Source organism: Labrus bergylta, chromosome 13, assembly GCF_963930695.1.
Source record: "Labrus bergylta chromosome 13, fLabBer1.1, whole genome shotgun sequence".
In the NCBI taxonomy this organism is placed as follows: Eukaryota; Metazoa; Chordata; class Actinopteri; order Labriformes; family Labridae; genus Labrus; species Labrus bergylta.
Window position 1 is genome coordinate 5,629,016 of NC_089207.1, and position 13,134 is coordinate 5,642,149.

General features: G+C 39.2%; 2 protein-coding genes across 4 annotated transcripts in view; one reads left to right on the plus strand and one right to left on the minus strand.

The window, feature by feature from the left end:
• The window catches only part of nalcn (sodium leak channel, non-selective), a 76,518-nt gene extending 72,470 nt beyond the window's left edge, over positions 1 to 4,048 (minus strand). Inside the window, exons 1-3 of one of the 2 annotated variants that reach the window (XM_020633940.3) lie at positions 3,904 to 3,938; positions 1,154 to 1,265; positions 881 to 942 (exon numbers count right to left, since the gene is read on the minus strand). In XM_020633940.3, coding sequence (XP_020489596.2) covers positions 881 to 922 — 42 coding nt within the window. In that variant the 5' untranslated portion in view covers positions 923 to 942; positions 1,154 to 1,265; positions 3,904 to 3,938. Of the gene's footprint in view, positions 1 to 880; positions 943 to 1,153; positions 1,266 to 3,903 lie in introns of both variants that reach the window. The other variant, XM_020633941.3, reaches the window with a different exon arrangement.
• A 2,509-nt stretch (positions 4,049 to 6,557) lies between these two features.
• Positions 6,558 to 13,134, plus strand: part of itgbl1 (integrin, beta-like 1) — a 49,026-nt gene continuing 42,449 nt past the window's right edge. Inside the window, exons 1-2 of one of the 2 annotated variants that reach the window (XR_010667615.1) lie at positions 6,558 to 6,846; positions 12,372 to 12,574. Coding sequence is in view for 1 of the 2 variants with exons in the window: in XM_020633967.3 (XP_020489623.2) it covers positions 6,755 to 6,846; positions 12,372 to 12,574 (295 nt within the window). In the remaining variant the exon portion in view is untranslated. The remainder of the gene's footprint in view (positions 6,847 to 12,371; positions 12,575 to 13,134) is intronic. The other variant, XM_020633967.3, reaches the window with a different exon arrangement.

Sequence of the window (13,134 nt, forward strand, 5' to 3'; positions counted from 1 at the left end):
TAACAAAATAGCAAGTACAGTATCTGGTTGTTATTTACAAGGAGTCAGTCAACCTTACAAACTATATATTCATACATTTTGGCCGTTTACAATTTTGCTTTGCTGGTGGTTGCTGGTTATTCATCTACACGCCACCTTGATTTGTAAGTCAACTGTTAATTTCGGACCCTGGTAGTGTTCAGGGCTGCTGGTCAACAAAAATGGTGTTGAAGGTTTGGGTTTCTGAAACTTTCATCTGCAATGGACAGAACCTAAAAAGGCTTCAAAGGAAGGCGCTAGCTAAGCTTAGGCTACCATTACATACTTACTATCCAGTACTTGGGCTAACCTTCTGCCCGCAAATGACAACGTTGTTAGCATGACATTTAGCGTATTCAGTAAAACCTGTTTTGACCCAGTTATGATGTCTGTCTTGCCATTTAAACAAAAATATGGCATGGGTGTGAGCTCTTTATTAATACCAATACCGATTACCTTTTAATTTTAAAATCTATTTATACATTTTATGGTTAAATACCATACATTTTTTTCAGCTTTTTTGCTGCCTTAACAAAGGGTTCAAATTGTCATATATTTGTTTAAAAAATTCAACAGTAAAATAATAATTAACACTAAAACTAAGTTAAAGCAACACATTGGTAAAGGGTTAAGTTAGCCCAGTATTGGTTTGAGGCTATAGTGACCCACACTTTATGGGGGTTATGCATGTCCTTGTTAAAATGTATTGTTTGTGTGTGTGTGTGTGTGTGTGTGTGTGTGTGTGTGTGTGTGTGTGCGTGTTTGTGTGTGTATGCAGAAAAAGAAAATTGTACAGGCTGTTTCAACATAAGAAGTAAAACAAGAAGAAATGACACTCTGAATGGAGACAAAGCGCACATACCAAAGGGAAAAGTAAAGCTGAAATTGCTCCAGCACTGCACATAACATGCGATCAGGCATACCCTGTAAATAACACACAACAGTTAGTCAACATCATGGTTTATATGGTATACAGTACACTACCCACATCTACAGTACGCTCATAGAGACAGGAATGCCCACCACGTCTGACATCAAGGCATATATGCGACACACTCCGTGAGTGAGTGAGTGGTGACTGAGGTGTTGTGGAAGAAAAAGATGGGAGGTGGAGGTGGACCAGGGGGGGACTCACTGTGAGGCTCCTCATTGGTGCGTTCATCCCCAGGACACAGAGGGGTGGAGAGACCAACCAGAGTGAGAGACTAGAGATGCAAAAGGGAGAATTTCCTAAAGGCCTGGAGGTCCTGCAGCGGCAGCAGTCAGTGAATGGTAGCAGTCATAAGAGCAGTAGAGAGGGTGAGATAACATGTTCACAAGAGCAACTTCAGCACAAAGATCTGCAATAATTCCATCCACTAAACATACAGGAAACATACTCTCTTTTTTTACTTCTGGTGGTACGTAGCATACTGATGATTGGCATTTTTGTTCATAATTTGTGTGCATCATCAATGTCTATGTTGCTCAGCACAGTTAAAAACATATTTTTCCTAAAACAACTCTGTCCAGCATAAACTGTCATATCCAAGTTAATGGGAACTATTGCATTGACAAAAAAATGTTTCATCAAAAGTTTAATTATCCAGAGTGAAAGGAATTTGCTTTCTGGAGGGAGATGACCATGTCAAATGTATCAACGCTCATAGCACACCATGCTTAACTCCAGTCATCTTAATCAGGCTAGAGGCAGAAACCAGTCAAGACATTTACTTCAGAAGACACAAAACTATCTGCATGATAGGAAAGTGACATATTGCCCTTTTTTGTCATTTCAAGGAACAAGTCCTTCAAGATATTCATTGAAGGAGATATAAGATAACACAAGAACAAAGAAACATTTCAGCTCGTGAGCTGGGACGAAAATGTAACTGGAAAGATAGACAGAAAAAATACATTTTGTAGATGTCACAGCTCATTTTTATGAACCATGAACATAAAATGAGAAGTCTAAAAAGCAGAGGCATTCAGATTTGAATGTAAGAGTTGAACATTAGCAATAGCTAGAAAACTGTGCAACACATCATTTTCTAATTATGTACTAGAACTGTGCAACATAACAGTCCATATCAAATAAATAAATTCAATTCAATTCAAAGTCTGATTGTTGACAACAGAAATTAATCATAAGATTGACCAATGGGAGAAGTCCATTTCAGGTTTTAATTAGCTAATGAGCAAATTGGCTGAAAGACATTCTACAGTACTGTCTTGAGCTACATTTTGCACCTTGACTGTCTGGAGCAGACTGACACAAATAACTGTTTTTCTTTGACATAGAGTGCAAAAAACTTTGTACATCTTTTATTAAGTTAAACGAAAATACAAAAAACATCCAAGCACGAGAACAAAACAACTCAGCACGGATGGGAGCACAGATTGAACAATGTAATATCATCGCCCCATGTTTCCTTTTATTCTCTAACCAAGAAAAGAAACTGTCCATCCTATGAACCCCATGTAGTTAGAAGCAATTTCCCTGTGTAATTGCTACACTTAACATATGCAGATGGAGACATGAGGAAGACTGAAAACAAAATTGCAGGGTCTAAGTGCTATTATGTGGGAGGTATAGGTGGCAGAGACTGCAATTACTTTCCCATTTTGAGAGAGGACATGTTTCTTACAGGCTGGATACGATCGCTGGGCAGATTAATTGTAGCTGTGAGTATTTGTTTGGAGTGTGCAAACTTTCTTTTTCTAAGTTTTAATCTACAGGACTACACTCTAGCTGTATCATGTTAATTACAACAAACAAAAAAGTTTGTAAGACGTGGGCAGCACATTTCCAAAGTTATTCAATACCCTACCATAGAGAGCCATTAGTGGAACATAGGCATTTACTTATGCAGCTTCTGTTTGTCCTAATTCCTGGAAAGGATAAAGGTATTTCCAAGGTAATGGTGCACTCATAAATCTTCTTAGGTAAAGTAGGAGGAGGGGGGTTGTTGTTTAGGTTTACAGTATACAAACTTCCCTCTCAATGACCTTGTCTTAACCAGCAGCAGGCTGAAAACTAGAACTTTACAAAGTGTTGCTCTGTTTCTGATTAAAAAAGCACTTGCTTGAGAATTTGCATGTGTGCTGTGACTTCCTTCACTTCACCCTTAGTCATGTGACCTGTTGCAATTATAAAAACACTCAGCTCTGGCTCAGTGGTAGAGCTGGTTATCTGTCAAGCAGGAGGTTGGGGGTTGGATCCCCAACTCCTGCATTCACATGTCGAAGCATACTTGGGCAATGTGCTCTATAAAATGTGCTCTATAAATAAACTTGCCTTGCCTCATCTATTGTTGGCATAGTCCTGAAGAGGTAGTGTAGTAAAAACACACAATATGTGTAGTTAAGATTAAAAGCCCCTCAAAGTGTAACCCACTTTGGCCTCCTAGGTTTCCATATGATTTTAAATAATTTTCTAGAAAGTGTTGTTCATCCTCCTTTATATATATGACTATGATTAAAAGCTGTCATACAAGCAGATGTGAATCAGGTTAATGCATTATCAATACCGAGATTGAAAAGTTAATGGATGACATCGACTGAGCCAAGGTTACTATGGAAACCGGTGGGAGCTAAGAGAGCTACATAGGGCAAAAACAAGCAAAACAGAGTATGTTTTTAAAATATGTGGGATACCGTGGGGTATTAAATCGAACTAATATGATATGTGACAACCTGGCCACGTGATTGACTATCAAAATACACGACAATATGTTATCAAGGCCTACACTGGAGGATGAGAATCTCTCCACTTCCTGGAGAGAAGCCGACAAGCTAGCGAGGGTCAGTTGCATCCTTCTTAACGCTGCAGCAGCTGGATGTTCCGTTTCGCTCACTAACACGACGAGCGCAGCAGATGAAGGAAAAACAGACTGAATCACTTACGAGAGGAGGATTTCTCTTATCTGCTGGCGTCTCGTCCTGTCCTGTACATCAGCTGTGTGTTGTTTTTTTTCCGGGTTTTGCTGCTTGGGTCGTGTGTGGGGAGAGAGAGAGAGAGAGAGAGAGAGAGAGAGAGAGAGAGAGAGAGAGAGAGAGAGAGAGAGAGAGAGAGAGTGGGCCGCGCGCAGGTTGCAATCACATCAACAGCAACCAGCGGAGGCGCGCAGCCGTCACCATGGCAACAGCCGAGGGTCCTGAAAATTTGCTGCATCACGACAGTTTCCCACCTTCGTTTGCCTGTTTGCCCCATATGGCAATACATGAGACAAATGTAAATTGTTGCAGAATTCCACTTTGTTACAGATAAAAACTTATTGAATTTTAATAAAAAAAAATAAAAAAAACAGGAGTCAGGATCAGATTTAGGTTTATTGCCAAGTAAGTTTACATATAGGGCCTATAAAAAAATGTGCCTTGGTGTTTTGGTGCAAAAAAACAATGAACACAGAAGTAGCCTACAATATAAAAAAATATCAAACAGCAAGAAACTTAAATCTCATAAGATCAAAAATATAAAAAAATCTGCAAAACATGTCAAATAGGTGCAATGGAAGAGCTTACAGGTAGCAATTTAGCTCACTATAGCAAAATAAATATGCAAAAATATATGAAAACAGTCTGCCATGTAAACAGACATAACTCAGTTAAATGTATACAGTGAGAGGGTGGAGGGCAGGGCATTTTCTGATAATAATATTGATCATTTCATGTCTTTTAATTCATGCTCTCCAGTCATGAGAGGCCTGTTTTGTTTTGCTCCTTTTAATTATCATTTAAAGCTCCTGTGAGGACCTTTCAACTTCTTTCTTTTTTGGCAACCTCTGTGGACAAAGAGTGAGTCTAATCGCTTTACTGATCGACTCCCATATGTAAGAAGTGTTTTCTGACAATACAATTATTTTCTTTCTCTATTGCCAATGTATAGCCTAAAGTAGAACACACACTGGATCTAACCAATATAAGATGAGAACTAAATGAAAAGTGTTCTGGCATAAGAAGCCGCTCTAGACCAGGAAATTGTACCCTTGAAAAGATGAGGTACATTATTTACTTCTCTACCGTTGTTGCTTACGAGCATGGTGCTGTTACAAAAGATGAATAATTTTCAACTGAGAGGGTTGTGACATAAAATAACTGACGCTGAGGGCTTTTTTTGTGGTCAGGATGCTGAGAGCTGAAGACGCTGAATTGCATTGGTTGCTTTGCCAAAAAAAGTGGACACAGGCCCTTAAAAGGATATTTCCACAGAGTGATGTTAATCTCCTTGTCTGATACCTACTCTGAAATAATCCATCATGTTGATTGTGAACTCATTTGCTTATAGAGGTCATATTGAGGAAACCGTATTAATTTCAGCCTGTTTCATTACCAGTTAAAACTCCTCTCAAGTAGCTTTAAGTTAGCAGGTGACAAAAAGCATTAATTTTTATGCATGCCTTTGATTGAAGTCCCCTTAAATTATTGAGCTGGTACGGTGCTGTCAGGTCAACTCAGAACACTGCAGAGCTCCTGTGGGATGAGCGGTGCATGTTGAAATTTCCACTTCAGCCTGCTGTTTGTCCTTGACATAAGCTTTGCCTTGCTTTGGCCAAGGCTTGTGTCATTCTCTCAAAATGCTGCTAGGCAGAGATCAAAATGTGCAGGCCATGTGCACATAGATGCTAAACGTCTTAAAAACATGACATTGTTTGATTTGCATATTCTGTTTAAAGTTTAGTTTTACTTTTGCCATTTAAAAAATTTGAATTAATTTTGAATTGTTTCTGCAGACTAAATTTGTATTATTCAACAGCAAACATCTTTATTTCCCTGGCCAATCAAATCTGAAAAACACTTTGAGTGATAGCTAAAATGTGGGAACAATATGGAAAGTGTTTAATCCAGGAAAATAAAATAAGATTAACCTAGATTTAACCCACAACAGAGAAATGTTAAGTGTTTAAAGCTCCTATGTGCAGTTTTTTAACTGGTTATGAAACAGACTGAAATGATTACTAATGCTTCTATATGATCTACAAAAGCAAATAAGATAATCAGCAACAAGACTGATTCTTTCTTTATTGTTATTATTACAACTGAAAAGTTAGGGTGAGACAGCATTATCAGCATGGCGACCACCATCAACAGGCTACCAAAACCCCCTGAAGTAACAGATGGGTGACGTCACTTAAATATTTACAATCTATGGTTCTAGCTCAGTTTTGACCTCACATGAGTCACCATTTTAACCAAAGTCCCAGCAAGTGATGACATGATCCTGAACACATAGCATCTAAATAGGATGCAGCCATCATTATCCAATGTTCACAACTGTGCTCTTGTTATTTGGGTCATTTGTTAAATGTCCTCAAAGAAAAGGTCATTTCAAGTTCTAGAGTAATTTGGTTCTTATTTACGATTAACAGCATCAAATGGAAAAATAGAAGCAAAGCTCCAACACCAAAGAGACATCATCTGGAAAAAGTTGGGAACAAAACATATAAAAAAATCTTTCTGTTTCTAATTACATCTCAAACTGGTGACTTAACTTTTCATTTTGGCAGTTTTCCCCACTGCAGCTCGGGCCCAGAACTGTGTCTGAGAGTCAGGACTAATCAAAGGCACTTGTATGGAGAGGACTGTTGGCCTCTGAAGGGATAGAGCTAGTTCAGGCCCAGCCTGCTGCTCCTTCTCTGCTTCTCTCCTTTTTTCTTTTCCTCTCTCACTCTCTCTTCCTGTCCTGTCTGTTTAAGGGGAGAAAGATTGGGCAAATTCCTTCAAGCTACTTTACTTCAGGTTTCTGTGGGATTTAAACATGCACACTGAAGTTTTGGTACAGTCCATGTTGGTGCCGTTGTTTCTCATTCTGCTCTCTACCGTGGAGGACACTTTGTTACAGTCGGTGAGGTGAGTTGTTTTTTCTTGTTTATTTTTGGGGTAGTGTAGGGGAGCAAGGAGGAAGAGGGAGGTGCACAGTTTTGCTGACAAAGACAACAGTTGGAGAGAACAATGTGGGAAAGTTTGAGCCTATACATGTAGTCTGCTTCTGCAGTTGTTTCTTGCGGTTTCTTTACACTTCTTGTCTTGCCAATAAGTCTGCATGCCCAGTCACGGGGGGGGGGGGGGTCTGCTTTTTCTCCCCCAATATTCATCAGAACATTCGATTTCATCTGCTTTTATTTGGACCACTTCAGCTGACAGGAATTAACATAACTTTATGACAGCTTGTGTGATCGGGGATTTGAAGCTTCACTGACATTTTGGCTGGATTAAAGGGTTTTTGCGAACAAATAATTATGCAAAAATATCAAGTAAAGATATAAGCCAATAACAATAAAGCATTTAAGTGACTGCAAAGAGTAACCCTTTCTGCAGTATATGATCATATTGTTCTGTTTTTTTAAGTAATTTTTACGAGTGAAATAACCTCAAATGATCTTACACATTTTAAGTTTTTAAGTTTTACATTTAGATGAAAACAAGTGTGGAAAAACAACATAGAGTAAAATACGGCTGTTAAAGACTGAATTCTGTTTACCGCGGCCCTTTAAAGGAGCGCCTCAGTCAGCAGGACTGTAAATGTTCCCATATGATTCTAACTTAACTCAGCTGCAGAAGGAGACGGGGTGTTTACTTCAAGCAGGTGCAGCGTGGCTGTGCAGTGATTACATTGTGTATGTCAGAGTGTACAGTGCATAGCATTTATTTGACAGCAGTGGCAAACCCATGCACGCTGTAGCATGGAAAGCTGATAATCCAGCTAATTACGGTGTTTTCAATTGTTTTACCCAATGAATCCAAATAGTTTTCCACCTTGTATGTTTACCGGTTGTATTATGCCATCATTCAATCTTACACTGTGAAAGGTTGGGTGTGAAACAAGCAAAAATTAAATGTTATGGCCTTTCTTTGTATAGACAACACTCAAGCAAAACAACATCCGAAATGTCAACATCAATAAGGTTCTGCACCACCTGTTCTCTTAAGACCTCCAATACATAACCTTTATTCATCTTTATAGCAGCGCTGCCCCCTTATGGGCCGTAAAGTTCAGCAGACAAAAGCCCACAGGTATAACAACAGGTTGTGAAGCAATTTTGGCACAGGGGTAAAAATCCAAATTGGCAGTGACATGATGCAATTGGAGCCCAGAGAGATTTTAACCCAAACACAAGCATGACAAAAAAAGCCCTAAAACAGTCAAAAGGGGCACCAGTTTAGCTCAGTAGTTAAAGTGTGGGGGAAACTAAACAGGCTATATTCCGCGTCGCAACGGCTGTGGATTCAAATCTGAACTTGGCCTTGTACTCTCTCTCCTCCCAATGTTCCCAATCTCGCTTCCACTGTCTTTTACAATAAAGGCAAAAAATCGGCCAAAATATGAATAAAAACAATCAAAACATTTTTGACCTGAGGACTGTGATGTGGGTATTTGATTTCCATTAAAGTGAATTAACAGTATTACTCGTTACAACATAAGTTTCAACTTAAAACAGGCATCTTCTCAAATTGCACTTGTACATTTAAAAGACCCCTGATTTGTTCCTGTTTAGTCTGAAAATAGTTTACTATCCCCTCCTAAGATATTTTGATTGGATTAGAATCATGAATTTCCTGCAAATGATTGGCTCTGATAGCGTACTAGAACAAACATGCATGTTTTAGTTCAGACGGCTGTGAGCTTTTTCGTCGCTGGTTTTGTTTATTGATTTGTTGTTGGATTCAAATTCCATTCCAGGCCTCTACAGCGTGGCATTGACATCAAAAACATCTGCTTCTTCCATTCTCACAGAGGCTGTCTGTTCCAATACCAGAGCACACATGGGGCAGACAGATACTACGCCATTTTTTCTTGTTTCCCAAGATGGAGAAATAAAATGCATTGGGATTCACTGAGCTGGACATAAAAGCACACCTGTTTTTTTTTTTGTTGAAAAATAGTATCCGAGGGAAATCTCTTCTATGGGCTCTAAAATCCCAGAGTCCCGGAGGAGGCACATCACTGGGGAAGTGACAGGGCGCGCAGATGCTTTACTCGAGCTGGAAAGGTCTGAGACCACATGATGAAATACAAACGTGTTGTTGAAACATAAGTGCCAGATTTGGAAAAAACATAAGGCTGACATGCCCGATTCCAGTTTATGATGTGCTGCAGCAGTGGAAACTTTTTTTTTTTTACACTAAAAACAAATGGCACGAGAAGATGGCCAATCAGATATTTGTGCATATAGTTACAGAACACACAATTAAATTATGTCACAATTTGTTCTATGATGATGTCAACATGCCAGACTTTATTTTTAGCTTTACTAAAAAAAAGAAAAGCTGCAGTACGCCAAAAGCAGAAGAGATTAAAGATTCATATTGAGCCATCATTTCTGAATACAGGTCTTTATAGCAAAAGTGTTGAAACCTGAATTAAGGATACTCTTCAATATCATTTACTGTTGTCTTCTGGATTGCATTACTCTGTCAAGACCAAGTCCCATGCTGCTGAGGTTGAGTCAAGGAAAGAACCCTGCAGACCAAACAACCCTGACAGCAGCAGAACTGAAACAGGCTCACAGTAGACGTAACACTTACATCTACTGGGTGTACAGGGCAGCAAGCAAGATGGGGCAGTGTGAATTAGTTGAAGGCAAAGACAAAAAGTTACAGTAATGAGTGTTTAGTAAGCAAGAAATAAGTTAAATCTCAATTTACAACTCAGAGGGAAATGTTTTGAAAAGTAATTGTTGTTTCTTTAGAAGCTAGTTAAGTAAAACTTAAAGCTACTGTGGGGAGTTTCTAGCTGGTAATGAAACAGACTGAAAATAATACTGATGCTTCTGTATGGCATCTTGAAACTGAGAAGACCACAAGAAACAAAATTGATTATTTCTGTGTGTTTATTTTATTTGCCTGTCATCGCTACCGTAGGGTAGGTGTCAGACAAGTCAATTCACAGCTCACTGGCAAAACAGCCTGTTTTCCAGCGCAAAAGATCGCCCGGGACTTGCATGATAGACACTTTTTGTACATACAGGAAGAGCTCAGCAAAAAGATCAGAACTACCTTTTTGCCACAGTCGTTGAAAATGAGATGACCTGAGAGTCCCTCACAGGAGCGTTATCTTCATTTATAAACGTTTTATGAGAAATAAAATAAATTTACAATTTACAATGTGTCCTTGGCAATGAAATTGTTTTGTTTGCCAATTTAGAATAAATGTTTGAATATGAATTTAAATTGGTGTCTATTTTGAACTGATGCATGGAACTTGTGCTGAAGTATATTAAACATGTCTATTGGCCAGTCTCAATCTGGGGATGTCTTTCAGATATGCAAACAAAACTTGCATGAACATATTTATCTTAGCAAATGTATTTTACTTCCATAAAATGTGTTGGTGGTTTTGCTCTCAATCTGTTTATTTTAACATAATGTGCAATGTTTTGTTCCTGAACATATTCAATTTGATTGCCCTTTTTTTAATGGTTTCTATGTTATATAATACCAGACTCAATTGGGATATGCTTGCCCTTCAAGAGGTCAAGAGGTCAATACTACTTTGTTGTTATAAGAATGAATTATGGCTCACCCAAGTATGGATGCAGTTAACAAAGGAGCGTAGTGAAGCCAGTACAGGCTTTTACTGGGTGAAGTGTGAAATAAAACTTGAATAACCTCCAAATGACACATGGGTCACACACATTCTGAACATATTACGATGGGAGTGTCGGTAACTCTAGACCCATTGATTGTTTGAAATATGTCTACTGTTTCCAAACTGGCCAGTCTGGGAGGGCAGGAATAGAACAAGAATGTCAGACAGCGTCCAAATGAAACAAATCTCACAGAGGGATCCCGAAGAAGAAAGACGGAGCTCAGAAACAGCTGCTTGGGTGTGAGCTCAATGAAAAGGAAACTGAGTTATTTCAAAAGTTTGATTTATTCGTTGAATCCCTTCTATTTATTTATTTTTTGTTTGCGATAAGTTCGTTTTTTCTTTGTGTGACCCAAAATGACTCGCTGAGATCTTACAAGTTGCATTCCTAGCATTCTTCCCACTAGTTCTCCACTTCAGGATGATACAGCAAAATACCATCAAATAGCATGGAAGTTGAGGTTTGGATTACGGAAAGATTGGTGATGGAAAATTCATATCAGCAAAGCAATGAGCCTGGCGCACCTGGAAACTAAACTCTATTTATGTGTCAGTATATTATGAATGCAAAGACATCAATACAACAGCATGGACGGTTAGCCAATGCATCCTGCTAGTACAATTTATTTGTATAATTGTCAAATTGGTTCACATGGCGTAACTTCAGTTGGTGAAAAGTGCTGAAGTCAACTTGGGCAGTCAGTTGATATATTTATCCAACATACACACAACTAGCATCTGGAAGAGTGATGTTTGGTTCCCATTTTAAACAAATACTGAAAATTTACTTCAGGAACGAGCTGACTTCTTTAAATAACATGACAGACTACATGGTGATACCCAACCAATCGTAACAACCAATGTGATGACACTGGAAGTAAGAGGGGCTGGGCTAGAAGACACCCAGAAAGAAGACTGTTAACAATTAATTGCATGTCTTGGTAATCCCTCGACGACAAATCATAAAGGCAGTGATGTTGTTCACAGAGCTCTCTGTGCTCTCATTGGTCCACGTCACTGTCGTTATGGAACACGGCATAAAAGGCAGGAAAAAAAAATCAGACATCAACTTCTGATGGGAGGTCGTGAGGCATCCCAGTTTTGGGGCTGACGGATCCTGAAGGCCTTCGTCTGCCAGATCGGTCCGTAACCATGCTTACAATCTAATGTTTAGTCTGAACTTGGCATAAGTAACAAAACAAACAACATATGTTAGCACTTTATTGAAGCCTAGCCATGATCTTTTTACTAAACCCAACCATGTCATTTTTTTAATGAGTCTCTGAAGGCCCGTGTAAGAAAATAAAACAGCCTAACACATCCATACCCAAGGTTAAGAAATCCTGGAGCAGAGAATTATGAACTTTATTTATTTTAACTGGAAATTGCTTAATTTTGATTATCAGATTTAAAAAAGGTAATATTTTCTAAGGCTAAACATGCAAATGTATTGCCAACTTGACTGCATAGCCCTGCCAAATGGATGTAACGGTGTAACCAAGATCGTCATACGTTGAAGCTTTGGACTACAGACAAAGCCTGGTGTATTAGGTGTAAGAAATGATGAATGGATTTTCTTATACTATCAATATCATACATACCAAACAACCTGGCTGAGTCATCTTTGATGTTTAAAGGTAGACATGTGGGTTCAACATCTGGGCAAAACTGTTTCCACTCACATGTGGTCTTTGTATTGAAAACAGACACAGATGGCAGCACATTTGACCCTTGACTTTAAGTTTTCCAAAGCTGCGTTACAACTGACCTTCTCTCTTTTTCCCAGCCAGGTGGGTGGTGAGTGTAGGCTGTCCGCGGAGTCATCCCTGCGCCGCTGCCGGACACCTAATGGCAAGATCTGCAGTGGGCGGGGCCAATGTGACTGCGGCGTCTGCATCTGCGAAGCAAGAGATCCAGGGAAGTTCTTTGGACCACACTGCGAGTGCCATGACTGGGTGTGTGCCACATATAACGGGAAAACGTGCAATGGTGCGTATGATTATAAGTGTGATACACAAAACAGAGGTTGATGGTTACTGGAGCTTGTTCTTTTATTGGCATATAGTCCTATATATATAGTCCTTTTTGTCATGTTTCATGAGACTCTGAAGTAGTGCAAATGGCTCCAAGCATTTACTACTTGATACGGTTGTTAGGGATGGGTCAGTAAAAGATGCAGCAGAGCTCCTCACTGTGGGCATACATTAAAGGAGTTTGGCAAAAGGCCTCAGATGTTTACCATCTGTGTCAGACAGGTACTGAGAGAAAAATAAGAGCTTGAGAATCGTCCACAATCCTGGTATTTTTGTTAAGGCTTTTAATATCCAGCCGTTTGATGTGATTTCATATAAAGAGACATGTATTGGAGTGTATTTGGAGTATATTGGTTCCCCTGTGTGTCTCTCTTCATTGCCAAATCAGAGGTGTGCATTTTGTCTTTGAAAGCAAACATCACCTTGGCAACACTTGAAAGGATTTTTGTTGGTAATAGACAGCTGGTTTGTTCAAGTAAGTTACCAAGGCATTAGCTTTTGTCGGGAGGCAGAGCT